Source organism: Stomoxys calcitrans, chromosome 5 (assembly GCF_963082655.1).
Source record: "Stomoxys calcitrans chromosome 5, idStoCalc2.1, whole genome shotgun sequence".
Taxonomy (NCBI): domain Eukaryota; kingdom Metazoa; phylum Arthropoda; class Insecta; order Diptera; family Muscidae; genus Stomoxys; species Stomoxys calcitrans.
Window position 1 is genome coordinate 136,387,616 of NC_081556.1, and position 27,579 is coordinate 136,415,194.

A 27,579-nucleotide genomic window follows, 5' to 3' on the forward strand; every position below is an offset into this window, starting at 1 on the left:
GGTAGCCTAATGACCCATGTCAGTGCTCTGCAGAAGCATAAACCAATAGTCCATGCTCCCCAAAGACCCTGACAATGTCAGTACTGTGGCAAATGGTACTCCAGTCGCTGGACTCTAAATGGTCCTGTGCTCAATATGCATGTTCATGCCGAAAAAAAACATCGTTGTGAGATTTGTGGCTTTGTGTCTTCGACAAGAGAATGTGAGTACAGTAAAAAATTGTAGTCTAGTCGCTTGACCCAATATTCATGTTCACGATGATACAACCAGATTTGTGAGATTTGTGATCTTGTGTTGTCGACAAGAAAATCGAAGCAACGTATAATCCGGACAAGAGGCATAAATGCACCATATGTACAACACCCACTTTGTTGAAAGTAAGTGATGTTTCTTCTTTTTCGCAATGATAACTTCAGTTGACATTTTCCCCTTTTTTGGCCGCTTTTTGAAACATACAGCCAGCCATACAGAAATTTAGTTGTATGGTTGTGAATTTAAGCTTGATTAAAATCCAAATCAAATCGTTCTTTCCACTATCGCCATCATAATCCTGTGACATATAATGCAAATATCAGAAGACAAGCTAGATCCTCAACAATTCCAAATTTCGAAACTACCTAAAAAAAAATAATCAAATTTTCTCTATAAATTCAAAAGTTGTATTTCTTCTCCTTCATCATTATTACTTCGTTTTTAGAGCCTAGCGCTAGCTGTATTTGACTCTCCCGATTGATCTGCTTTCGTATTTCCGTACAATTTCAGATATCCCAATAAATTTCGTTTGCGCCGACATCTTGATTGGCACAATCCTTCCAAAGATGTTATATGCGATATATGTGGCAAAGTCTTACGCACACGCAATGCCTTGCAAAAGCATAAGGTGGCAGTTCACATGCCCAAACCCAAAAAGGTTCCCGAGCAGTGCACCTATTGTGGCAAATGGTATTCCACCCATTCAACTTTGCAATACCATGTCCTTAATATGCATATTCATGTTGACCGAGAGCATCGCTGTGAGATTTGTGGCTTTGTGTCCACCACCAGGGAAGCCAAAAAGAAGCATATTCGTTTCAAGCACACTGCCGAGAAACGACACAAATGCATGATGTGTGATAAGGCTTTTAAGGTGCCCACCTTATTGAAAGTAAGTGTTCTTGTTTGTTATTTGGGTTTGTTGAGGTTGGGGGGGGGTTGTGGTCCCTTTGTGTCGTCTAATGTGATGATTTTCTCCATTGCAGGAGCATATGGCCACCCACACTGGAGTGGATTTGTATAAATGTGCCTATTGTGAGACTACCTTCAAATCGAAGTCGAATCGTTCAAATCATTGCAAACGTCATCATCCCAAAGAATATATGAGTTCTTTGAGGGAACGTTCTGTGCCATCCAATGCTTGTACCATAAGCATTGAAGTTATGGACTTTAAGGAGGAGGACTTTGAGGAAGTGGAATTTCAGGAAGTGGACTTAAAGGAAGTGGAATTCAAGGAAGAGGATTTAATTGAAGAGATTGTCGATGATGATGAGGATGTTAATGTTTATTATGTTGAATAAATTCTTGATCTTTAAGGACGACTATGATGAGAATGTTAATGATTATGGTACTGAATAAATTCCATCCTTTTCCAATTATCATGCTTATATTGCAAATGAAGTGTTTTTGTTTTTGTAATGATAGAGGGTGATGGAGGTGTGAAAGTTATTATGGCATATGGTTAAGTTGTTATGACCTTACAAGGATTTTTTAAGTTTAAAGAGTTCTAACTACTATTTGCAAAAAATGTTTATCATCAAAAAATTCATCAAGGGGTTGTTTTTTAACAACTCATTTTTGGATAAAATCTTTAAGGAAAAATTTAAAGCGAAAAAATTTTTCTGTGTATTTGGAAAATCGAAGAAAACTTAAAAAAAACGAAATTTTTGTCTTTAATTTCTATGGTAATCGAATTTTCACTCAATTTTTATGAAATAAAAAAACTAAATTTTTGTTTTTATTTTCTATGGTAATCGATTTTTGTTGAAAATAAATTTGTTTGAAATAAATTTTTTTTAGCCCTGGCAGCCAGCAATTGCCGTTTCATATGGACATTTTTTTTACTCAAAAATTCTTCTTTCTAATAACATTATAACGGTCATCAGGCTTGAGCAGCATCCTTTAGCGTAATACAGGCAAGAACAATCATTTATATGAAAATCAAATTTTTTGTGAATTTTGAAACATTTCCACTTCGAGATCATATTCACTGCTTTCTATTAAAAGAATAATATAGTAAAAAAACTTAAAAAAGTTGAGAAAGTGTGTTTTCATTCAATAAATCAAGTTGTTAAAATAAATAAAATAAGAAAAAAATATGCTTAAGAAAAAAAAGTATTTTCTCTGATTTCAAATTAATTTTTATTTGGACGAAATTTTCGACCTAGTTATTCGATGAGTTCTCAGCAGAGATTTGCAAATTGCAAATTTTGCCCATGAACATTCCACTAAGGAACAGGGGCTAACTTCTCACATATCAATGAGGGCAGTTCGATTCAAGTTTAAGTTTAATGATAAGGGGCTCCCTTTTTATGGCAAAGTCCAAACGGCGTGCCGCAGTGTGACACTTCTTTGGAAAGAAGTTTTTACATGGCATAGTACCTTACAAATGTTGCCAGCATTGGGAGGGGAAAACCACCGCTGAAAAATGTTTTTGATAATGGTCTCAGGATTCAAACCCAGTCATTCAGCGTCATAGACAGACATGTAATTCTCTGCGCTGCGGTGGCCTCCTCAGCGATTTTTCTAAATAATAAATATCAGTGCTTTTATTAAAGGTCTTTAAACACACACACACACACTGTTTGTCACTTATAGATTTGATCTACATATGTATGTGTCTTAAGTCTTTCAATTAATTTTCAGCAGAGAACTTCTAACGACTTTTATGTCTATGCATGAAAAACAGCATTTAGAAGTAGATGGCAGCACTACAATTAAAGGACTTAGAACATAAAATAGTACTTTCACTGTGAAATATGGTGTGTGTTTACTAAGTCTTCTCACTAACTCTCTCTCCCTCTCTCTCGCATTCCAATAGTAGAGCATTAACGTTATCAAAAGACTTAGAACACATACTTGCTTTCTCACTGTAAAATTTGATGTATGTTACATTACAGTAGTGCCCTAACTAATGCCGTTATTAAAAGACTTAGAACACATACATGATCTCTCACGGTGAATGTGTTCTAAGTCTTTTAGTTAACTCCCTCACAGCATTGCAGTGGTAGATAGCAATGCCGCTACCAAAAGACTTAGAACACAAACTTGTTTTCTCTCACAAAAAATTTGATGTATGTGTGCTAAGTCTTTCAATTAACTCTCTTCCACATCATTGCAGTAGTTGATAGCAATACCGTAATTAAAAGACTTAGAACACAAACATGTTCTCTCATAGTGTGTGTGTGTGTGTTATAAGTCTTTCAATTAACTCTCTCACAGCATTGTAGTAGATGGCAATGCCGTTACTAAAAAGCTTAGTACATTAACATGTTCTCTGGTTATCAACTAAAAGTACTTCAGTAGAGAAAATGATGATCGTGTTATGGGACACCGATGTAGCCCGTGTCCCCACACAAAATATGTTTTTCTAAGGGTAAATTTCGAAAAATCTTTCGATTTGGTCGGCCCCGGAAAAGAAATCCTGGCTTCATAACTGGAATGGGATATTGATAAAAATTGAGTTTTGTTGAACATAAGAGTACCTTAGTTTTGTTTTTTTTTAGTACACCAATTAAAGGGAAATTTAAAGCCGACTTTTCCACATATTAAAATAAAAACTAACCAAACAAAAAAACATTCCAAAACGTAAGCAACTCAAAATATTTTGAAAAAAATAATTTATGAATTTTTAATTTCTATCTCTTTTTTGCCTTGCAGATTTTCATGTGAAACATTTCTGACAAATCATCTCAAATATCATAATCCATCAAATCAATTCATATGTGATACATGTGGCGTTATTATGCCCACTCTTAATACCTTACAAAATCACAAACAAAAGGTTCATACTCCAAAAGTACCCGAACAATGTCAGTATTGTGGCAAATGGTATTCTAGCCGTTGGACGGTGCAACGCCACATACTAAATCTCCATATACATGCCGATGAGGAACATCGTTGTGAGATTTGTGGTTTTGTGTCTTCCACCAGAGAGGCCAAAAAGAAGCATATCGAATTCAAACATAATCCAGTGAAGAAACACAAGTGTACGATGTGTGAGAAAGCTTTTAAAACGCCCACTTTACTAAAGGTAAGTTCAAGTGTTAAGAAGGATAAATTTTTGTATTTTTTTTCTAATTTTTGTATTTTTGTTTATTTTACAGGAACACATGGCCACTCATACAGGCATAGATTTGTATAATTGTAATTATTGTGAGGCTACTTTCAAATCTAAATCGAATCGTTCGACCCATTGTAGGCGACGCCATCCTGTAGAATATAATGAGAATATGTTAAGGCGATCACGTCCAAGTGCTATACAAAAATAATTGATAAACTTAAATAAAGAAAACAAAGCTTTAATACTGAATATTTTAAAAGGACAACATATTGGATAAGAAATACACCCTACAGGGTTTGAGAAGTCAATACTGCCAAAATTTTTGGTCAGATTTTTAAAGCAACACCAAATATAGGCAATATTTTTTTTTTTTTAATTTTGCACTTTGTATTTTATAGTAAAGAAAAAACTTAGGCCCCTTATTTACTTGGAAATTCATATTTCCCTTACCCTTCTTGTACCTTTTTTGCAGATTTTCGTGTGAGGCTTATCTGACTCGACATCTGCAATATCACAATCCTATACAGGAATTCATATGTGACACATGTGGCAAAGTTGCACACTCCTTGGACAGCCTTAAGAAGCACAAGATTAAGGTGCACACGCCCAAGGTGCCCGAACAGTGTCAGTATTGTGGCAAATGGTATTCTAGCCAATGGAGCATGCGTAAGCATCTCATCAATATGCATGTGTTGGCCGATCAGGAGCATGTTTGCGAGATATGTGGCTTTGTGTCCTCCACACGAACAGCCAAAAGGCAACACATTCAATTCAAACATAATCCGGAAAAGAAACACAAGTGCACAATGTGTGAGAAGGCCTTTAAGACGCCCACTATGCTCAAAGTAAGCCTTAATTCAATGAAAAGCTTTTCCTTTGTAAATTCTAACCTTTGTGGCTTATTGCAGGAGCATATGGCCATACATACAGGAGTTGATTTGTACAAATGCGATTATTGTGAGGCCTCCTTTAAATCGAAATCGAATCGTTCTACTCACTATAAACGTCATCATCCCACGGACTACATACCCAATATGACAAGGCGTACCCGTCCCACGGCTATACATAAATATGAGGGAGTTAATGCTAGAAATTCGGCAAATAGTGATCAGGTTACCACTTTGTAGAGGGGGAGAGAATAAACATTCCTAGATATAACAGAGACCAAATGAAACCAAAAATAGTTTAAACAAAAAAAAAAACTTTTTATAGAAAAATGAATAAAACTAATTTACTACAAAAAAAAGGATTTTTTCGTTAGTTAAGACTCACTTTGATTTTCTGTGTGGAAAGAAGAACAATGGAATTATAAATTTTGTTTTGTTTGGTTTCTTCAATTTCAAACTCTAAACAAGCTAGCAACATCATATCTGCATTGCTTATAAGCTAATGAGCCAAAATGCCTCCTTAGTTTCTCTTACCCCCTCAAAAAATTTTGAAATAATTTTTGCTTTACTCTCAATTGCAGATTTCCCTGTGAGGCATTTCTGACTAAACATCTACAATATCATAATACTTCGGTGGAGTTTATTTGTGATATATGCGGCAAAGTTGTTCATGCCCTTGATACTCTGAAAACGCACAAGAAAAAAGTCCATACACCCAAAATACCTGAACAATGTCAATATTGTGACAAATGGTATTCTAGCCGATGGTCAATGCGTAAGCATCTGCTCAATATGCATGTACATGCTGATCAACAACATATATGCGAAATATGTGGTTTCGTCTCTTCGACGAAAACGGCCAAAAAGCAACACATATCATTTAAGCATACGGCTGAGAAAAAGCATAAATGCACCATGTGCGAGAAGGCCTTTAAGACACCCACTATGCTCAAAGTAAGCCTTAGCTTTAGTTTCTTACTCTCAACTCAACTTCTAATAAAAATTTTGTTTTTTTTTTTCATTAATTATGGCTACTTGCAGGAGCATACAGCAATTCATACCGGTGTCGATTTGTATAATTGTGCATTTTGTGATGCCTCCTTTAAGTCACAATCAAATCGCTCCACTCACTATAAACGCCATCATCCGGTGGAATATGTGCCAAATATGACAAGGCGAGCTCGACCCACTGCCATACCAAATATCAAAAATATTTCTAATAACACTTTCACTAGAAGTGAAAATATGCCTTCATTTGGGTTTACTTAAATTTGTTAATGTTTTTTACAAATAAAAATATTTAAAGAAATAATTAAAAAAAAATTACCAAAATTCTAAAAAATATCAACTTTTTTTTAAAAATTATAAATATTACCAAAAACTTAGACTAAAATTTTATTGAGAATTTTTGTCTTTGAAGATTTTTAAAAGTTTAATGTATTATGCAACACCATATTTTGTCTAAACTTTTTAAAAGTGCTTTAATTTGCTTTTCTATGCTAAATAAAAACAAAAACAAAACTCATTGGCCTAAGCTGAAGGCAATCCCAACAACAAAATGAAACAATTTTGTGGACAATATATAAAAAGCTCAATTACGAAGTAAAAAATTTTTACTCTAAAAAAATGTCCCTATAAATTTTGTTTTTAGGGGAAATTTCTTAGAAATTTTGTTTTCACCCATTAACGACGAAATGGTAGAAAAATACCCAATGCCCTATACCCAATATAGCTGCCTTAGAAAAATTCTAGCTCGAATTAGGAAAGAGGTATGGTTATGAAGTTTGGATTGGCATCAAGTAGACGAATGAAATTTGTCCAAAAAAAGGGGTTTCCTTTATATAAGTCATGTTTTAGGAGAAAAATTGCCTTGTCAAAAGTCGACAATTTTTCATATTCAAAAAAAAAAAAAAAAAAAAATTAACAAAAATGTTCTCTTAATTTTCGATGCACCTCATTTAACGTAGTTATTCGAAAAGTTCACAGCAGAGATTTGCAAATTGCAAATTTGGCCCATGAATATTCCAGTAAGAAACAGGGGCTAACTTCTCACATTTCAATGAGAGCAGTCCGATTCAAGTAAAGCTGAGCCCGAACGGTGTGTTACGCAGTGCGACACCTCTTTGGAAAAAATTTTTTACATGGCATAGTACCTCGCAAATGTTGCCAGCTTTATTAGGGGAAAACCACCGCTGAAATAATTTTCTTTCTGATGGTCTCAGGATTCGAACCCAGGCGTTCAACGTCATAGGCGAACATGCCAATCTATGGGCTACTTAGCCTCCCCAACGATTCACTTAAATCATAAATAGCAGTGCTTTTATTAAAGGTCTTTAAACACACACACACACGCACACTGTTTTTAATTTTCAACAGAGAACTACTAACGACTTTTATGTTTATGCTTGAAAAACAGCATTAAGAAGTAGATAGCGGCACTACAATCAAAATGCAATGTTTACTAAGTCTGCTCACTAACTCTCTCTCTATCTCTCTCTCTCGCATTCCAATAGTAGAGCATTAACGCTATCAAAAGCCTTAGAACACAGACATATTCTCTCACGGTGTATGTGTTCTAAGGCTTTTAGTTAACTCTCTCACAGCATTGCAGTGGTAGATGGCAATGCCGTTACCAAAAGACTTAGAACACAAACTTGTTTTCTAACTTTAGCATTACCGTTATCAAAAGACTTAGAAGACAAACTTGATTTCTCAATGTAAAATTTGATGTATGTGTCCTAAGTCTTTCAATTAACTCGCTTCTGACATCATTACAGCAGTGCCATTATTAAAAGACTAATGCCGTTATTAAAAGACTTAGAACACAAACATATTCTCTCTTTAAAGAAAAATGTCTTAGAAATTTTGTCTTTAGAGAAAATTTCTTAGAAATTTTGTCTTTAGAGAAAATTTTTTAGAAATTTTGTCTTTAGAGAAAATTTCTTAGAAATTTTGTCCTTAGAGGAAATTTTGTGTTTAGAGAAAATTTCTTAGAAATTTTGTCTTTGGAGAAAATTTCTTAAAAATTTTGAGGAAATTTCTTAAAAATTTTGTATTTAGAAAAATTTCCTACAGATTTTGTCTTTAGGGAAAATTTTTTATAAATTTTTGTAATGTATTATTTACTAATTTCAATCAAGAGTTTATTGATATATGCTCGTCAAGTCTGTGAATGAAACTCAATGGTGATATCTAAGCCGTGTAAATATTTCTCATGTTTGGCCTCATCCTCTTGTTACAACTCCAGGAATTTTAGTAAGAAACTTTTGGACGACATTTGTAAGGTTATTTGACATTTTTTTCTTTTTTTTTTTGGATTTGCAGATTTGCCTGCGAAATGTATTTGACCCGGCATTTGGAATATCATACACCAAAAAACTTCATCTGTGATATATGTGGAAAGGCTGAGCCTACTATACATGCTCTAAAGAAACACGAGAAGAAAGTTCATACACCCAAGGTGCCAGGACAATGCAGTTATTGTGGCAAATGGTATTCGAGTCAGTGGACAGTGAGACGTCATATTCTAAATATGCATGTGCGAGCTGATGAGGATCACACTTGTGAAATTTGTGGATTTGTCTCTTCAACGCGAGAAGCCAAAAAGAAGCATAAACAATTTAAGCACAATCCAGAAAAGAGACATAAATGTTCGATGTGTGAGAAGGCATTTAAAACACCTACTTTATTAAAGGTGAGGATTAAACTTTGTATTTTAAATAATTTCATTATTTTTTTTAATAATGTTTATATTTTGCTTTGTAGGAACACATAGCCACCCATACTGGAGTGGATCTGTACAGCTGTAACTATTGTGAGGCCTCTTTTAAATCGAAATCGAGTCGTTCCACCCACTACCGACGCCATCATCCTGTGGAGTATAGCAATAATATGATGATAAGACCTCGACCCAGTGGCATTAGCAATTATGAATCGATGCCTGTTGTTGGTGGTGAACATGAACAAGATCATAATCAAAATTAACTTTAAGTCTTATATTTTAAAACAAAACAAAAAAAAAACTTTCTATGAATGTAAATATTTACCAGGCTTCCATGAATGTAATACTTGCAAATATATGCATACATACCAATTATGCCTTTTTTTAGTGTTAACATAATTCCTCAAATTATGACCCAAAAAGTTTGTAAGAAAGTTCTTCCAAACGAAAAATTAAAAAAAAATTAGATTTCTAAGAAATTTTCTCTAAAGACAAAATTTCTAAGAAATTTTACCAAAACAAAATTCTAAGAAATTTTATCAAAAAAAAAAATCTAAGAAATTTTCTCCAAAGACTAGATTAAAAGCAATTTTCTCTAAAAACAAACTTTTTAGGAAAAATTAAAAAAAAAAAATGCTGGACAAAATTTTAAGGATATATTCTATAAGGACAACATATCTGGGAGGTTTTCTTTCTCTGAAGACAAAGTTTTTAGGAATTTTTCTTTTAAGACAAATATTTTAAAAAAATTTTCTTTTAAGAAAAAATTTTTAGAAAATTTTCTTTTAGGACAAAATTTTTAAAAAAATTTTCTTTTAAGACAAAATTTTTAGAAAAATTTCTTTTAAGACAAAATTTTTAGAAAATTTTCAACAAAAATTTTTCAAAAAAAAAAATACATTTTCAAAAAAAAATTTTAGACGAAATTCCTATGAAAATTTCACTAAAAAAAATTTCTAAGAAATTTTCTATAAAGACTAAATTAAAAGAAATTTTATCTAAAAACAAACTTTTTAGGAAAAATGTATAGAAATAAAATTGGACGAAATTTCTAGAATATAATCTCCAAGGGCAAAATGTCTAGGAATTTTTCTTTGTCTGAGGATAAAGTTTTTAGGAACTTTTTTCTCTAAAGACAAAATTTCTAGGAAATTTTTCCAAAAAAAAAATTTATGAAATTTCTAGAAAAATTTTACGAAATTTCTAGAAAAATTTCTCTAACGACAAAATTTGTAGAAAAAATTTCCAAAACAAAAAAAAATTGACGATATTTCTAAGAACAATTCTCTAAAGACAACATTTCTAGGATATTTTCTCTTCAGACAGTATTTCTGGAAAATTTTCTCTGAAGACAAAATTTCCGGGAAATTTTCTCTAGGGACAACATTTTTAGATATTTTCTCTAAATACAAGATTTTTAGGAAATTTTCTTCTAACACAAAATTTTTAAGAATCAAAATCAAATCAAAACAAAATTTTTATGCATTTTTCTCCAAATATAATTTTTCTAAAAAATTTTCGCTTAATATAAAATTTCTAGGAATTTTTTCTATAGAAAAGATTTCTAGGCAATTTTCTCCAAAGAAAGGTATTTTTAAACAATTTGCGCTAAAAAGAAAATTTTTAGGAAATCTTCTTTAAAGACAAAATTTTTTAAATGTTTTCTCTCTGTAAAAATTTTTTAAGATTTTTCTCTTAGGATAAAATTTTTGTTCAAGATAAAATTATCAGGAAATTTTCTCTAAAGACAAAATTTTTGGGAACTTTTCTCTTTAGATAAAATTTTTGGGAATTTTTCTCTTCAGATAAAATTTCTTTCTCTTTAGACAATATTTCTAGAAAATTTTCGTTTAAATTTCTAGGTAGGTTTCTCTAAAGACTCAACTTCAAGGAAATTTCTCTCAAATATAAAAAATTTTCTGGCCACCTGTCACTGTTACCTAAACCTAAACCCATCTCTAAAGACAAAATTTTTAGGAGATTTCTTTAAAGAGAAAATTTCTAGGAAAATTTCTCTAAAGACAAAATTTCTAGGAAATTGTATCTAAGGACAAAATTTCTAGGAAATTTCATCTAAAGACAAAATTTCTGAGAAATTTTATCTAAAGACAAAATTTCTTGGAAATTTTCTCTAAAGACAAAATTTCTAGAAAATTTTCTCCAAAGACAAATTTTCTCGCTTGCCATAGGATAACTTTTCAATATATTAATTAATATATTAACCACATAACTATAACCATAGATGTGCTAATCGTTCTTCTATTCTATTCCATGCATGTAATCTTTTGGTGGCATAACAGTCTGACGAGGCCCCTGGCAAAGGCCGAAATCACGGTCATTGCAGCCCGCCCCTTGATACATTTTACACACCACAAATGTTGAGACTCTTTAAAGTGTTTTTATCGTTTTGTTTTGATATAGAAGCAAGAAATAAAAACACATTGCTCTAAGCTGATTAAACCAACAACAAAATGAAATTTTGTGACCAAACTAAAAATGCGGAAAGGAAAATTTTTTTTTAAGACTAAACTTCTAAGAAATTTTTCCTAAGGCAAGTTGTCTCTTAAGGCAACAACCTTTTAAGTTTCTAGTACATTTTCTCAAATGACAAACAATTTTCAGAAATTTTCTCTAAAAACCTTTTTAAGAAAATTCTTTAAGTTGAGTTAACGATTTTTTCTTAGAAATTTTTTCCTAAGACAATATTTTTAAGAAATTTTTCATTAAGCAAAGTCTTTAATAACTTTCTTAAGACAAAAAATTCAGAAAAGACAACATTTTAAGAAGTTTTTATTGAGAAAACATTTTTAAGAAATTTTTCTTAAGACAACATTTTTAAGAAATTTTTCTTAAGAAAACATTTTTAAGAAATTTTTCTTAAGGCAAAATTTTTAAGTAATTTTTCTTAAGACAACATTTTTAAGCAATTTCAAAGAAAAATTTCTTAGGACAATATTTTTAAGAAATTTTGAAGAAGTATTTCTTAAGACAAAACTTTAAAGTTTTTCTTACGACACAATTTTTAAGATATGTTTCTTAAGACAACTTTTTTAACAATTTTTTTTAAGACAAAATTTCTATGAACTTGTGTGCTTTACATTGACTCTAGTTGGAAAGTGGTAAAGCACCATGATCCATTTGACATCTCCTGCTGATGATTTTTCTTGGTCGAAAATGAAATCGCGATACAGGAAACCAGTCAAATGCTTCTAGCAACAACACACTCTTTGCTGACTTTTAAATGTTTTTTGCTATACTATTCAATGAATAGAACGCATTAAACAATGGTCTAAGCCCGGTCAATATCATGCAATAGAATCGCAGTGAAATATATTTAAGAAAATTTTTAATAAATATTTCTTAAACAACATTTCTAAGAAATTTTTCTTAACACAAATTTTTAAGAAATATTTCTTAAGACAAAATATGTATGAAATTTTTCTAAGACAACTTTTTTAAGAAATTTTTCTGAAGATAAATTTTTTAAAGAATTTTTCTTAAGACTAAGAAATTTTTCTTAAACAAAATTTCTGAAAAATTATTCTTAAATAAAATTTCTGAAAAATTTTTCTTTAAACAAAATTTCTGAAAAATTTTTCTTAAAACAAAATTTTTGAAAAATTGTTCTTAAGACCAAATTTCTAAGAAATATTTCTTAAGGCAACATTTCTTTGAAACTTTTTTAATGACAAAATTTTCTTAAATTTTTTTTAAGTCAAAGTATCCAAGAAATTTTTCTTAAAACTAAATTTTTAAAAAATTTTCTTAGACAAAATTTCTACAAAAATTTTCTAACGACAAAATTTTAAGAAATTTTTCTTAAAACAATAATTCTTTAAAATTTTTCTTAAGACAAAATTTTTCTTCTTTTTAAGAAATTTTTCCTCCGTCAAAATTTCCCAGAAATTTTTCCAAAAACAAGATTTTTTTAAGTCAAAATGTCGACGAATTTTTCTCCAAAGACAAGATTCGTAAGAAATTTTCTGTAAAAATATAATTTCTAAAACATTTTCTTCAAAAGCAAATTTTCAAAAAAAATTTTTCTTCAAGAGCAAAATTTCTAAAAAATATTCTTTAAAAGCAAAATTTCAAACATTTTTTTTTTTTCAAATTTTTCTATAAACGTCGGGATGATTGCTAAGAAAGGTTCTCCCAAAACAAAATGTTCTCATCGTGTTTCTCCACATAGTCCTAACAACTCCAGTCAAATAGTAAGAAACAATAATGAGCATTTGCCATGCATTTTACATTTTGCCATCTTGTTTTTGAATTTTCAGATTTCCCTGTGAAATGTTTTTGACCCGACATCTGAAATATCATGCACCGAAAAAATTCATCTGTGATGTGTGTGGAAAAGCAGAGCCCACCATACATGCCCTCAAACGGCATAGGGACAAAGTTCACACGCCCAAGGTGCCAACACAATGCAACTATTGTGGCAAATGGTATTCCAGCCAGTGGACAGTAAGACGTCATGTGCTTAACATGCATGTGCGAGCCGACGAGGATCATACATGTGAAATTTGTGGATTTGTCTCATCGACGGGAGAAGCCAAAAGGCGGCATATTCAATTTAAACACAATCCAAAAAAGTTACATAAATGCTCCATGTGTGAGAAGGCATTTAAAACACCTACTTTACTGAAGGTAAGTATGGGTAAACTTCAATCAAGTAAACGTTTTCTTTATATTAATGGGTTTTATTTTTACTTTACAGGAACATGTGGCAACACATACTGGGGCTCATTTGTACAATTGCGATTATTGTGAGGCAACTTTTAAATCGAAATCTAATCGTGCAACTCACTACAGACGTAGTCATCCCGTAGAGTATATCAGTAACATGAAGATAAGATCACGACCCAGTGGCATAAGCAATTATGAATAGGCAACCATTGTAGATGACAATCTACAGCTTTAAGTCTTAATTTTAAAATGACAAATAAAATATGACAAAATTTCAATAAACTGTTCTTTTTCTTTTTCTGTTCTTATGTATGTATATAAGCAAAAAAGTTATCCAAAACATTTTTTATTTAATTTGCTGTTAAGCCAATATGCATATACAAAATCAATGGTGATTGAATTTGTTTCTAAGAGAAAAGTACTAGGAAATGTTCTCTAAAGAAGAAATTTCTAGTCAATTTTCTCGGAAGACAAATTTCAAGTCTTTTTAGGTCAAACTTTTCGTTAATTTGTTTAGAAAATATAATTTTGAGGATAAGTTTTTCTTAAAAACTTTTTAGGAAATTTTATTAAATACAAAATTTCAAAAATATATTTTCAACAACAACATTTTTGGAGATTTTTCTGAACACAATTTTTAAGAAATTTTCTATAAAGATATAATTTCTAAAAATTCTTTCTCAAGACAAAATTTGTAAAAATTTTCTCTCAAGACAAAATTTGTAAAAATTTTCTCTCAAGACAAAATTTCTAGAAATTTTCTCTCAAGACAAAATTTCTAAAAAATTTTCTCTCCAAACGAAATTTCTAGAAAATTTGCTCCCAGGACAAAATTTCTAGAAAATTTGCTCCCAGGACAAAATTTCTAGAAAATTTTCTCTCAAAATAAAATTGTTAGAAATATTTCAAACTACTAGGAAATTTTCTATGATGGGAAAAATTTTCAGAAATTTTCTCAAAACAAAATTTTTCTAATGACAAATTTTTTGAAAAATGCTTTTAAAGACAAAATAAAAAAACAAAATTCTCAGGCATCACTTTTAAGAAATTTTTCTTTAGACAAATTCCTTAAAAACATTTTAATCAAGATTTTTCTTAAGGCAATATTTTTAAGAAATTCTTCTTAATGCAAAGTCTTCAAAAAAAATTTTCTTAAGACATAATTTCCAAAAAACCACAAGATTTTTAAGAAATTTTTCTTAAGACAAAATTTTTAAGAAGTTTTTCGTAAGAAAACATTTTTAATAAAATTTTCTTAAGAAAACATTTTTAATAAAATTTTCTAAAGACAACATTTTACGTAATTTTTCATAGAACATAATTTCTAAGAAATTTTTCTCAAGACAAAATTTCTAAGAAATTTTTCTTAAGACAATATTTCAAAGAAATTTTTAGGAAAAATTTCTAAGAAAATGTTCTTAACATAAAATTTTTATAAAATATTTCTCAAGACAAAATATCCAAGAAATTTTTCTAAGACCAAATTGTTTTAAAGAAATTTTTCTTAAGACAAAATTTTTTAGGAAAAATTTCTTAAGACAAAATTTTTTAGGAAAAATTTCTTAAGACAATATTTCTAAGAAATTTTTCTTAACACATAGTTTTTAAGAAATTTTTCTTAAGATAAAATTTTTAAGTAAGGTTTCTTGAAAATTTTTCTTAAAAAAATTTTTAAGAAGAACATTTTTAAGAAATTTTTCTTTAGACAACATTCCTAAAAAATTTTTTAAATCAAGATTTCTAAAAAATTTTTCTTAAGGCAATATTTTTAAGAAATTCTTCTTAATGCAAAGTTTTTAAAACAATTTTCTTAAGACAGAAGATTTATAAGAAATTTTTCTTAAGACAACATTTTAAAGAAGTTTTTCTTAAGAAAACATTTTTAATAAAATTTTCTAAAGACAACATTTTAGCGAAATTTTTAATAGAACATTGTTTCTAAGAAATTTTTCTTAAGACAAATTTTAAAGAAATTTTTAGGAAAAATTTCTTAAGAAAAAATTTCTAAGAAATTTTTCTTAAAACAAAATTTTTAAGAAATATTTCTTAAGACAAAATATCCAAGAATTTTTTTTAAGGCAACGTTTTTAAGAAATTTTTCTTAAGACAACATTTTTAAGAAAAATTTCTTAAGACAATATATCTATGAAATTTTTCTAAATTTTTTTAAAAAAATTTTTCTTAAACAAAAATTTTAAGAAATGTTTCTTGAAAATTTTTCTTCACAACATTTTTAAGAAGAACATTTTAAAGAAATTTTTTAAATCAAGATTTGTAAAAATTTTTCTTAAGGCAATATTTTTAAAAAATTTTTCCCAAGGTAATTTTTTTAAGACATATTTTTTAAGAAACACAAAATTTTTAAGAAATTTTTCTTAAGATAACATTTTTAAGAAGTTTTTCTTAAGAAAACATTTTTAATAAAATTTTCTAAACAATATTTTTACGAAATTTTTCATAGAACATAATTTCTAAGAAAATTTTCTTAAGGCAATTTTTAAAGAAATTTTTAGGAAAAATTTCTTAAGACAAAATTTCTAAGAAAATTTTCTTAACACAAAATTTTTAAGAAATATTTCTAAAGACAAAATAACCAAGAAATTTTTCTAAGAAAAAAAAAATTTAAGATACAGTTTTTAAGAAATTTTTCTTAAGACAAAATTTCTAAGAAAGTTTTCTTGGAAATTTTTCTTCACAAAATTTTTAAGAAAAACATTTTTCAGAAAATTTTCTTTATACAATATTTTAAAGAAATTTTTAGGAAAAATTTCTTAAGACAAAATTTCTAAGAAATTTTTCTCAAAACAAAAATTCTAAGAAATATTTCTAAGAAATTTTTCTTAAGACAAAATTTCTAAGAAATTTTTCTTAAGACAAAATTTCTAAGAAATTTTTCTTAAGACAAAATTTCTAAGATATTTTTCTTAAGACAAAATTTCTAAGAAATTTTTCTTAAGACAATATTTTAAAGAAATTTTTGGGAAAAATTTCTTAAGACAAAATTTCTAAGAAATTTTTCTCAAGACAAAATTTTTGAAAAATTTATAATCTTAAGGCAATATTTTTAAGAAATTCTTCTTAACGCAAAGTCTTCAAAACAAATTTCTTAAGCCATCATTTCTAAGAAACACAAAGTTTTTAAAAAATTTTTCTTAAGACAACATTTTTAAGAAATTTTTCTTAAGGCAATATTTTAAAGAAATTTTAAGGAAAAATTTCTTAATACAAAATTTCTAAGAAATGTTTCTCAAGACAAAATTTTTAAAAAATTTTTCTTAAGACAATATTTTAAAGAAATTTTTAGGAAAAATTTCTTAGGTCAAAATTTCTAAGAAATTTTTCTTAGGACAAAATTTTTAAGAATTATTTCTTAAGACAAAATATCCAAGAAATTTTTTTAAGACAAAGGTTTTAAGAAATTTTTCTTAGGACAAAATTTTTAAGAAAGTTTTGTTTACAAAATTTTTAAGAAATTTTCTCTAAAGATAAAATTTCAAGAAAATCCTCTCTAAAGACACAAAAAAATTTCAAAAAAATCCTCTCTAAAAAAAATTTTTAGAAAATTTTCTCTCAAGACAAAATTTCTGGAAAATTTCTTTCAATACAACATTTCTGGGAAATGTCCTCTAAAATGTATATAAAATGTACATAAGACATTTGTTTTTTGAAATTTCCTTCACAGACAATATTTTTATATGTGTTTAAATTGTTGACGATTAGGGCCACAACCCTAACCCTTTTTTTAATGCGTCTATATTTTTTGTTTTGCCAAACGCCGTAAAATTATAGTTGCACTTTTTTTACTTTGTCCTCTTCGAATGTGTTGTTTCCAGTTTACCAGTGTGTTTATTTTATTTTCTCACTTTTACAGATTTCCCTGTGACGTGTATTTGAGTAATCATGTCAAGAAAAAGCATAGCACATCCATAGGGTTCAATTGTGATCAATGCGGTTTTGTGGCACGCACCTTGAATGGCCTAGAGAGGCACATGCGTAAGGTCCACATGCCCAAGGATCCCGAACAATGCAACTATTGTGGCAATTTGTATTCGTCAAGGGCCACATTACAAAAACACATTCTCAATATGCATGTTCTGGCCGATAAAGAGCATCGTTGTGAAATTTGTGGTTTTGTGTCGTCCACAATGGAGGCCCGTAGGAAACATATCGAATTTAAACATAATCCCGTAAAGAAACACAAATGCACCATGTGTGAGAAGGCGTTTAAAACGCCCACCCTACTAAAGGTAAATGGGAGATGTTTTTTTTTTTACCTTTTAAAATTCTCTAATCTATTTTTTTTTTTTTTCAATTTTTTAGGAACATGTGGCCACCCACACTGGCATTGATCTATACAAATGTGCTTATTGTGAGGCCACTTTCAAATCAAAATCAAATCGTTCAACCCATTGCAGACGCCATCATCCCGTAGAGTATAAACACAACATGCTAATACGTGCTCGACCTAGTGGCATATAAAGATTAAAGCCAAATACCTATGTTCTACCAATTTTGTAATTATTGTCATTTTTAATAAATACAAATAAGAGCTTGCAGATATTTGAGCGGTATCAATTTTAATGAATTGAAAAAAAACCGATCTGCATGTGTGTGTGACTGGCTATATCGTTTTTCTAGTCAGTATGTGTAAACCTTCAGTTTTGGCTATATTCATTTTTATGGTCATATAGCTCCATTCTCTCTTCCTTTTGGGAGACACAAAATGTAAAGAGATGAAATAGCAGAATATTAAAATAATGTCTTGTTATGTTTTCATTTAATTAGTTAAAAGAATATTCTCTCAAGACAAAACTTATAGAGAATTTTCTCAAAATAAAAAAATTTCAGAAAAAATTTTCTATAGAAAAATGCATGCTTCTACCATTGCACAACTCACTAATTAGTGAGTAGGTGGAAGCATGTAAACTTTTTGGGGCAAAGTGGACTAACGATGAAGTATTGGTTTGCTACGCAATTGCGATCTCCGTAGCCTGACCAATGCATTAATAGCAACCACATTTTGCCTTAAACCTTTTAAAATGCGTTTCTATTTTGCTTGCTATTCTTGACAAGGAAATTGCAGCTGGTCAAAGAAATCAACGAAAAATGTTTGTTAAAACCTTTTCTAAGGAATTTCTTAAACAATCTCTCCTAATTCAAAAAGTCAAGAAAATTTGCTGTCAAGATTAAAATTTATAGGAAATTTTTAGGGAATTTTTTCTAAGACTAAATTTCTAGAAAATTTTCTCCTAAGACAAAAAAAATGTCTCTTAAAACAACATTTTTGGGGAATATTCTGTAAAGATAAAATTTCTGGGAATTTTTCAGTAAAGATAAAATTTCTGGGAATTTTTCAGTAAAGATAAAATTTCTGGAAAATTTTCTCTAAAGTCAAAATTTCTGGGAAATTTTTTTGAGACAAAATTTCTGGGAAATTTCTTTTCAGACAAAATTTCTGGATGATTTTCTCTAAAGCCAAAATTTCTGGGAAATTTTCTTTAATGATATAATTTGTGGGAAATTTTCTCTAAAGACAAAATTTCTAGAAATTTTTTTTCTAAGACAACATTTATAGGAAACTTTCTCTTATGATAAAAATTGTGGAAATTTTCCCAAGAGACAAAACTTCAGGGACATTTTCTCATAAGACAAAATCTCTGGGGTCTGCTTTCTCTACAGACAAAATTTCTAAAAATTTTCTCTTAAGACAAAATTTGTGGAAAATTTTCTCTAAAGATAAAATTTGTGGAAAATTTTCTTTTAAAACAAAATTTGTGGAAAATGGAAATTGCAGCTGGACAAAGAAATCAACGAAAAATGTTTGTTAAAACCTTTTCTAAGGAATTTCTAACACAATCTCTCCTAATTCAAAAAGTCAAGAAAATTTGCTGTCAAGATTAAAATTTATAGGAAATTTTTAGGGAATTTTTTTCTAAGACAAAATTTCTAGAAAATTTTCTCCTAAGACAAAAAAAATGTCTCTTAAAACAACATTTTTGGGGAATATTCTGTAAAGATAAAATTTCTGGGAATTTTTCAGTAAAGATAAAATTTCTGGGAATTTTTCAGTAAAGATAAAATTTCTGGGAATTTTTCAGTAAAGATAAAATTTCTGGGAATTTTTCAGTAAAGATAAAATTTCTGGGAAATTTTTTTGAGACAAAATTTCTGGGAAATTTCTTTTAAGACAAAATTTCTGGATGATTTTCTCTAAAGCCAAAATTTCTGGGAAATTTTCTTAAATGACATAATTTGTGGGAAATTTTTTCAAAAGACAAAATTTCTAGGAAATTTTTTCTAAGACAACATTTAAAGGAAACTTTCTCTTATGATAAAATTTGTGGAAATTTTGTCAAGAGCCCAAACTTCTGGGAAATTTTCTCAAAAGACTAAATTTCTGGGATCTGCTTACTCTACAGACAAAATTTCTAAAAAATTTTCTCTTTAGACAAAATTTGTGGAAAATTTTCTCTTTAGACAAAATTTGTGGAAAATTTTCTTTTAAAACAAAATTTGTGGAAAATGTTCTCTAAAGACAAAATTTGTGGGAAATTTTCTCTAACGACAAAATTTCTGGGAAATTTTCGCTGAAGAAAAAAATTTCGGGGAAACTTTCTTTCAAGACAAAATTTCTGGGAACTTTTCTCTTAAGAGACAATTTCTGGGAAATTTTCTGTAAGACAAAATTTCTAGAAAATTTTCTCTAAAGACAATATTATCGGGAAATTTTGTCAAGAGACAAAATTTCTAGAAAATTTTCTCTGAAAGCAAAATTTCTGGGAAATTTTCTCTAAAAGCAAAATTTTCGGGAAATTTTTTTAAAGATAAAATTTCTGGGAAATTTTTCTCAAAAGACAAAATTTCTGGAAAATTCTCTTTGAAGACACCATTTCCAGGAAATTTTTCTCTAAAGACAACATTTTTAGCAAATTTTCTCTAAGACAAAATTTCTGGAAAATTTTCTCTAAGCCAAAATTTCTGGGATATTTTCTTTACACACAAAATTTCTTGAAAATTTGCTATAGGGTCAAAATTTCTGGCAAATATTCTCTAAAGACAAAACTTCTAAGAAATATTCTCTAAAGAGAAAATATCTGGAAAATTTTTTCTAAAGACAAAACTTCTTGGATTTTCTCTTAAGACACAATTTCTCTAAGCCAAAATTTCTAGGAAATTTTCTCTTTAGACAAAATTTCTGGAAAATTTTTCTTTAAAGACAACATTTCTGGGAAGTTTTCTCAAAAGACATATTTTCTGGGAAATTTTCTCTAAAGTCAAAATTTCTAGGAAGCTTTCCCAAAAGACAATATTTTTGGGAAATTTCAAGAGACAAAATTTCTAAGAAATTTTCTCTAAAAGCAAAGTTCCCGGGAAATTTTTGGAAAATTTTCTTTAAAGATCAAATTTCTGGGAAATTTTTTCAAACGCCAAAATATGTGGGAAATTTCTTCAAACGATGAAATTTCTGAGAGCAGCTTTCTCTAAGGATAAAATTTTCTCTTAAGACAAAATTTTTGGAAAATTTACTCTACAGACAACATTTGTGGGAAATTTTTTCTAACGACAAAATTTCTAGGAAATTTTCGCTGAAGATAAAATTTCGGGGAAACTTTCTTCAAAGACAAAATTTCGGAAAAACTTTCTTTAAAGACAAAATTTCTGGAAAACTTCCCTTAAAGACCAAATTTCTGAGAAAATTTGCTGTAATTTGCTCTGGAAAATTTTCTCTAAAGACAAAATATCTACGAAATTTTTCTCCAAAGTCAAAATTTCTGGAAATTTTCTTAAAAAATTAAATTTCTGGAAAATTTTCTCTTAAGACAAAATTTCTGCGAAATTTTCTCTAAGACAAAATTTCTGGGAAATTTTCGCTAAAGACAAAATATTGGGTTGCCCAAAAAGTAATTGCGGATTTTTTAAAAGAAAATAAATGCATTTTTAATAAAACTTTAATTTTTAATGAACTTTAATCAAATATACATTTTTTACACTTTTTTTCTAAACCAAGCTAAAAGTAACAGCTGATAACTTACAGAAGAAAGAATGCAATTACAGAGTCACAAGCTGTGAAAAATTTGTCAACGCCGACTATATGAAAAATCCGCAATTACTTTTTGGGCAACCCAATATTTGGAAAATTTTCTGTAAAGTCAAAATTTATGGAAAATTTACTCTTAAAAAAAATATCTAAGAAATTTTTCTCTACATACAAAATCTCTGAGAATATTTCTTTAAAGAGAAAATCTCTGAGAATAAGCCAAATTTTTGAGAAATTTTCTCTAAACAAAATTTCTGAGAAATTTTTTCTAAAGACATCTCTAGGAAATTTTCTCTAAGACAAATTTAAGAGAATTTTTTTCTAGAATAAAACTTTTAGGAATTCTCCTTAAAGATAATTTTTCTGGGAAATATTTCTTAAAGACAGAAATTCCTAGGAAGTTTTCACTAAAGACAAAATTTACTGGCAAAGAAGGCCAAATCCTAGCAAAATTTCGATAAGTTTAGCCTAAAGGCAAAATGTTAAGGAAATTTTCGTTAAAGACAAAATTTAAAGTATATTTTCCTCTGATATCCGGAAATTTTCTTTTCTCTTTGGAGAAAATTTTCAGAAATTTTGTCTTTAGAGAAATTTTTCAGAAATTTTGTCTTTAGAGAAAATTTTTTTCGAAATTTTGCCTCTTTGGGTAAAGTTTTTACTTGGTATAGTACCTCACCTATTTATTTTCTTCAGCATTAGGAGGAGACAACCACCGGCGAAAATTGTTTTTGATGTTGTCACGAGGATTCGAACCCAAGTGTTCACCGTCATATGCGGACATGCTTACCTCTGTGCTTCGATAGCCTCCATGAAATTTTCCCTAAGCTAAAATTTTTACAAAATTTTAGGAAAATGTTTACTGTGATAAAATTTCTAAGTAAGATAAAATTTCTTAGAATTTTTCTCTAATAACAAAATTTTAATGAAATTTTCTTTAAATACAAAATTTCTGTAAAATTTCTTTTAAAGGCAACAATTCTAGGAAATTTCTTCTAAGGACCAGAAATGTCGATGCGATTTTCTTTAAAGAAAAATTTTTCTATCTCGATGGCATTCTTCTGTTCTGCCGGGGACTGGCGATGCGAAAAAGGGATCTCCCGCCTTTACCAGGTGCTTCTGTATAAACATGTGGGGGTAAGGTGAATAAGGGACCGGGTAGGAATCGACATCAAGATAGTTAGGATTATGTTTTTGGAGGCTACATTGGCGCAGAGGTTAGTATGTCCACCTATGACGCCTGAGTTCAAATCCCGCCGTGAATATCACCAAAATTTTCAGCGGTGGTGATCCCCTTACTAATGCTGGCCACATTTGTAAGGTATCCTGCCATGTTAAAACTTCTTTACCAAGTAGTGTCGCTTTGCGGCACGCCGTTCGGACTCGGCATAAAAAAGGCGGTCCCTTATCAGTGAGTTTAAATTTTAATCGGACTACACTCTTTGATATGGGAGTAGTATCCCCTGCTGCTTAATGGAATGTTCATGGGAAATTTAGTTTAAGTTTCTGAATGGGTGTAAACTATTTTAAGCGGTGGTCTTCGCGATCTTGAGGGCTTTGAAAACGGTGGCAATGCAAAAGCGTCAGCCCGATCGAATTGTCACGATATATGTGGGCAGTAAGGCTGCTCTAAAGGCACTGGTATCGGGTCATTCGATGACGAGTTTAGGTTAGGACATGCAGAGTTTCTTTGAGCCATAGGGAGCGCTGTCAGGCTATGCTGGTTCTAGGGCCATCAATATGTCCTGTCGGGGAACGAGGCAGATGTCAAGTTAGCCTGGAAAGGATTGCTGTTGAGCGTCGATCATGCAGTTGGATCATTGAACTTCCTCTTATGCGAGTTTCTGGGTAGTATGAACACTTCCTACCGTAACTGCATGAATAAGGCATGGGCTGATGCCGTAGGCTAGTTACAGCCCTACGGTCGTGATCTTCGGGGATCAAGGAGAATTGATACCGAGTTGTAACTTGCTGAGACCCTAAGATTCTCAACTTTGACAACTGAAGTGAGTGCGGCCTAGTCTTGAGACCTCCAACACCCACCTTTATTATAGGCTCGATGATTTCATAAATAAATAAAAGTCCCATATAAAACGATTCCTAAATTTTGATAGTTTAGTCTCTTCTAAACAGAGGTTAGCACGTCCGCCTATGCCGCTGAACGCCTAGGTTCGAATCCTGGCCAGACCATTAGAAAAAATTATTCAGCGGTGGTTTTCCCCTCCTAATGCTGGCAACTTTTGTGAGGTACTATGCCATGTAAAACATCTCTCCAAAGAGGTTTCGCACTGCGGCACGTTATTCGTATTCGGCTATAAAAAAGGAGGCCCCTTATCATTGAGTTTAAACTTGAATCGGACTGCACTCATTGATATGTGAGAAGTTTGCTCCTGTTCCCTAAATGGAATGTTCATGGGCAAAATTTGGAAATTGCAATAAAACGATTCCCAAATTTTGCTTGTTTAGCCTCTTCTTCTAAGTACAGTGGACGCTTTCTACGGTTACCGCAGGAATGTGAGTGAGCTGACAGCGTGGGTTGCAGGAAAGTTACCAATCGTTTATTCTGGGGCCAAGAAAGCATGACCTATGACTACTAATGGTAGACCTGGTTGGTCATTGCAAAAAAAAAGGACTTCTGCAGGTTCTGTGATGACGAAAATCGGTCCCGGAAAGGGATAACTATGGTCATTGTAGAAAAAGGGTGTCTCTAGGTTATGTGATGGCGAAAATGAGTCTCGGTACGGGATAACTATGAGCATCACACAGGCTGCAACTTTGAGCTCTAATCTGTGTTGTGTTCTTCGTTATTAGAGAAGCTAGCTGGGAGCTACCACAGGTTGCGCATAGTGGAATGCTCCATACGGAGTAGCTGCAACTTCAGTCACGGACAATCAGCGGTCTCGGGTGGAGAGTCTCAGTGAGAGGCCGAATGGCACCATCTCTTGCTTAAATACTGAGTGCCTATGATGCTCGATACGACAAGGCTAGTTATTGGCGCCTTTAAATTACCAATGGCCATCAGGTTCCCGCGGCGATCGGTCATATAAAGCGGGACGAGCTTGTTCGCTTATAAGAATTTGAGAAGGATCGGCACCTCCACATGCAACAACAACGACAAAGAGTTGGAGACACTCAGTCACATTTTGCGCTTCTCTCCCGCAATTGAGCGGAGAAGAGTAGAGAACACCACTATGTAAGCAGAGTTGGTAGCATGTTCGGATTATCAGTGCTGGGATTTATGATAGAAAAGTTGTCAAGAACATTTTTCCAAAAGAAAAATAAATTTAATATGCATTCGATGCAAACTTCTTATTCCCGGTGATGGGCTATCGTTTATGACAAAAAAGTCTTTAAAATCCTTTAAACCAATTCAATTTCTTTGTCTTCATCGACCTGGTGTCTCTCTCGCTCCATCTCTCGCAACACGAGCAGGCTTTCGTTGGGATAATTGTAATTATTTTCGATTTTCATTGGATTTTCTTTCAGATTTTCATGTGAAGCCCATTTAACGAGACATGTTAAATATCATAACCCTTCCAAGACCTACATATGTGATATATGCGGTAAGGCAGAGACCACTATAACCACACTAAGGAAGCATAAGGAGAATGTGCATGAGCCCAAGGTGCCGGAACAGTGCAAATATTGTGGTCAATGGTATTCTAGTCGTCGTACCGCTCTACGTCATATACGCAATATGCATGTGCATGCCGATGAAGAACATCGCTGTGAAATTTGTGGTTTTGTGTCATCATCGAAACCGGCCAAAAAGCGGCACATTGAATTTAAACATAATCCAGAGAAGAAACACAAGTGTACCATGTGTGAGAAGGCCTTTAAGACGCCCACTTTGTTGAAGGTATACTCTGGGATAGAATTATTGGTTGCCCAAAAAGTAATTGCGGATTTTTTAAAAGAAAGTGAATGCATTTTTAATGAAACTTAGAATGAACTTTAATCAAACATACTTTTTTACACTTTTTTTCTAAAGCAAGCTAAAAGTAACAGCTGATAACTGACAAACGAAAGAATGCAATTACAGAGTCACAAGCTGTGAAAAAATTTGTCAATGCCGACTATATGAAAAATCCGCAATTACTTTTTGGGCAACCCAATAGAATTTTTGTGTAATTTTAATTATTTTTATTTTAGGAACACATGGCCACCCACACGGGCATTGATTTGTATAAATGTGCCTATTGTGATGCTACCTTTAAATCGAAATCCAATCGTTCGACTCATTATAGACGCCATCATCCTGAGGAATATCATAGGAATATGATAAGACGTCCTCGTCCCACTGGCATTCATAACTATAGCAATGTAGCCTAAGAATTTTGTTAAGTGTCAAATTACATTTTTTAAAAATAAACTTGGAGATATGATCGTTAAATGTTTTGTAGTTATTAATATCCTGCAAATTGCCCCGTAGCTGAGTTGATGCAAAGCTGGAGTTATCTGTAAGGGGTTGTTGGTTTCGATTCGTACTAAAGGAATTGTTCTGAGTCTTTTTTCAGACTGCCTGAAAGTTAATAGGTATGTAAATTTATGACCTTCAACACCCTTGCCATATAGGGCTTAGATAAGTCAAAAGGTATTCCGATTTGACTTCTTAAGACCCTTAGATCCTCAAAATTGGTTAATTTTGTTGAAATTTAAGATATGACCTATTCCAAGATCCACATCAAATACTACGGACCTGGTGGATTAATAGATATCGGTACCATATGGGTAAGGTTGACCTTAGTTCCATTGAGAAGAAATATTGAAGACGGAGAAATACAGATAGAGATACACCACAGTAAGGTGTAAGACAGCAGAGCCGAAAGTGTTGTTGTTGTTGTAGCAGTGTGTTGTACACTGAGGCGGCAGCCCTTGCCGTTGAAGGACTCCATCGGGTCTATCCGGTACGTACAACCGGCTGCCATGGGATTGAATCCCATATAGATGATGTTATCATATAAAGCTATTCCTCTGCAACTCCCAGAAGTCCCATTCATTCGCTTTTACTAAAACCTAACAGAGAAGTAGGGAAATTTTGGTTCGCATTCCAAGTATAACAAGTTCTACTTTTCTAAGGTTGTTGCTCTGCAACATGACATTTGGACTCGGTTATTGCCTTAATGTCATTATCATTAAGTTCAACAAACTAATTTTCTATTGAAGTGTTAGCTCAAAAGCTAATATTGGTTGCCCAAAAAGTAATTGCGGATTTTGTAAAAGAAAGTAAATGCATTTTTAATAAAACTTAGAATGAACTTTAATCAAATATCCTTTTTTTACACTTTTTTTCTAAAGCAAGCTAAAAGTAGCAGCTGATAACTGACAGAAGAAAGAATGCCATTACAGAGTCACAAGCTGTGAAAAAATTTGTCAACGCCGACTATATGAAAAATCCGCAATTACTTTTTGGGCAACCCAATAAATGATGTTATCATATAAAGCTATTCCTAAATTTTACCTCTGGAACACCCAGAAGTCCCATTCAGGCAAATTTTGTTCGCATTCTAAATATAGCAAGTACTACTTTTCTAAGGTTGTTGCTCTGCAACATTACATTTGGACTCGGTTATTGCCTTAATGTCATAATCATTAAGTTCAACAAACTAATTTTCTATTGAAGTGTTAGCTCAAAAGCTAATAGAACTCCTATTTATGGCCAAATCTGAACGGGATTTTGTGTGGTGACATCTGTGTGCTTAAAAGCTGTAAAAAGTTAGAAAATCCTAACAAATGTCGCTGCTATTAAGTTGGGGTAACCCACCGCCGAAGATATTTTGATGTTCTTGCTGGGTTCAAAACCCAGGAATTCATGTTTTTCTGGGTTACCTTTTAGTATTGTTTTGGCTAACATAAAATTCTACTCCAGCTTCGATAAGAGAGAATTTTCTCATGCTTCTAAATGAAATGATCTAGGGCAGCATGATGATCATTG

The 27,579-nt window shown here is 31.2% G+C and overlaps 1 protein-coding gene across 10 annotated transcripts in view; it reads left to right on the forward strand.

Moving 5' to 3' along the window:
• Nucleotides 1-27,579, forward strand: part of LOC106084029 (zinc finger protein 37) — a 134,004-nt gene that overhangs the window by 105,495 nt on the left and 930 nt on the right. Inside the window, exons 3-5 of one of the 10 annotated variants that reach the window (XM_059370445.1) lie at nucleotides 4,788-5,160; nucleotides 5,224-5,427; nucleotides 5,784-5,810. The exons of 1 other annotated variant lie outside the window; for it this stretch is intronic. In XM_059370445.1, the coding sequence (XP_059226428.1) occupies nucleotides 4,788-5,160; nucleotides 5,224-5,427; nucleotides 5,784-5,795 (589 nt within the window). In that variant the 3' untranslated portion in view covers nucleotides 5,796-5,810. Of the gene's footprint in view, nucleotides 1-762; nucleotides 1,145-1,238; nucleotides 1,573-3,912; nucleotides 4,286-4,358; nucleotides 4,539-4,787; nucleotides 5,161-5,223; nucleotides 5,489-5,783; nucleotides 5,811-8,526; nucleotides 8,897-8,967; nucleotides 9,296-13,200; nucleotides 13,581-13,640; nucleotides 13,827-17,480; nucleotides 17,857-17,929; nucleotides 18,170-25,130; nucleotides 25,504-25,796; nucleotides 26,038-27,579 lie in introns of those variants that run through there. 8 more of the 10 variants (XM_059370447.1, XM_059370449.1, XM_059370448.1 and 5 more) reach the window with 8 other exon arrangements.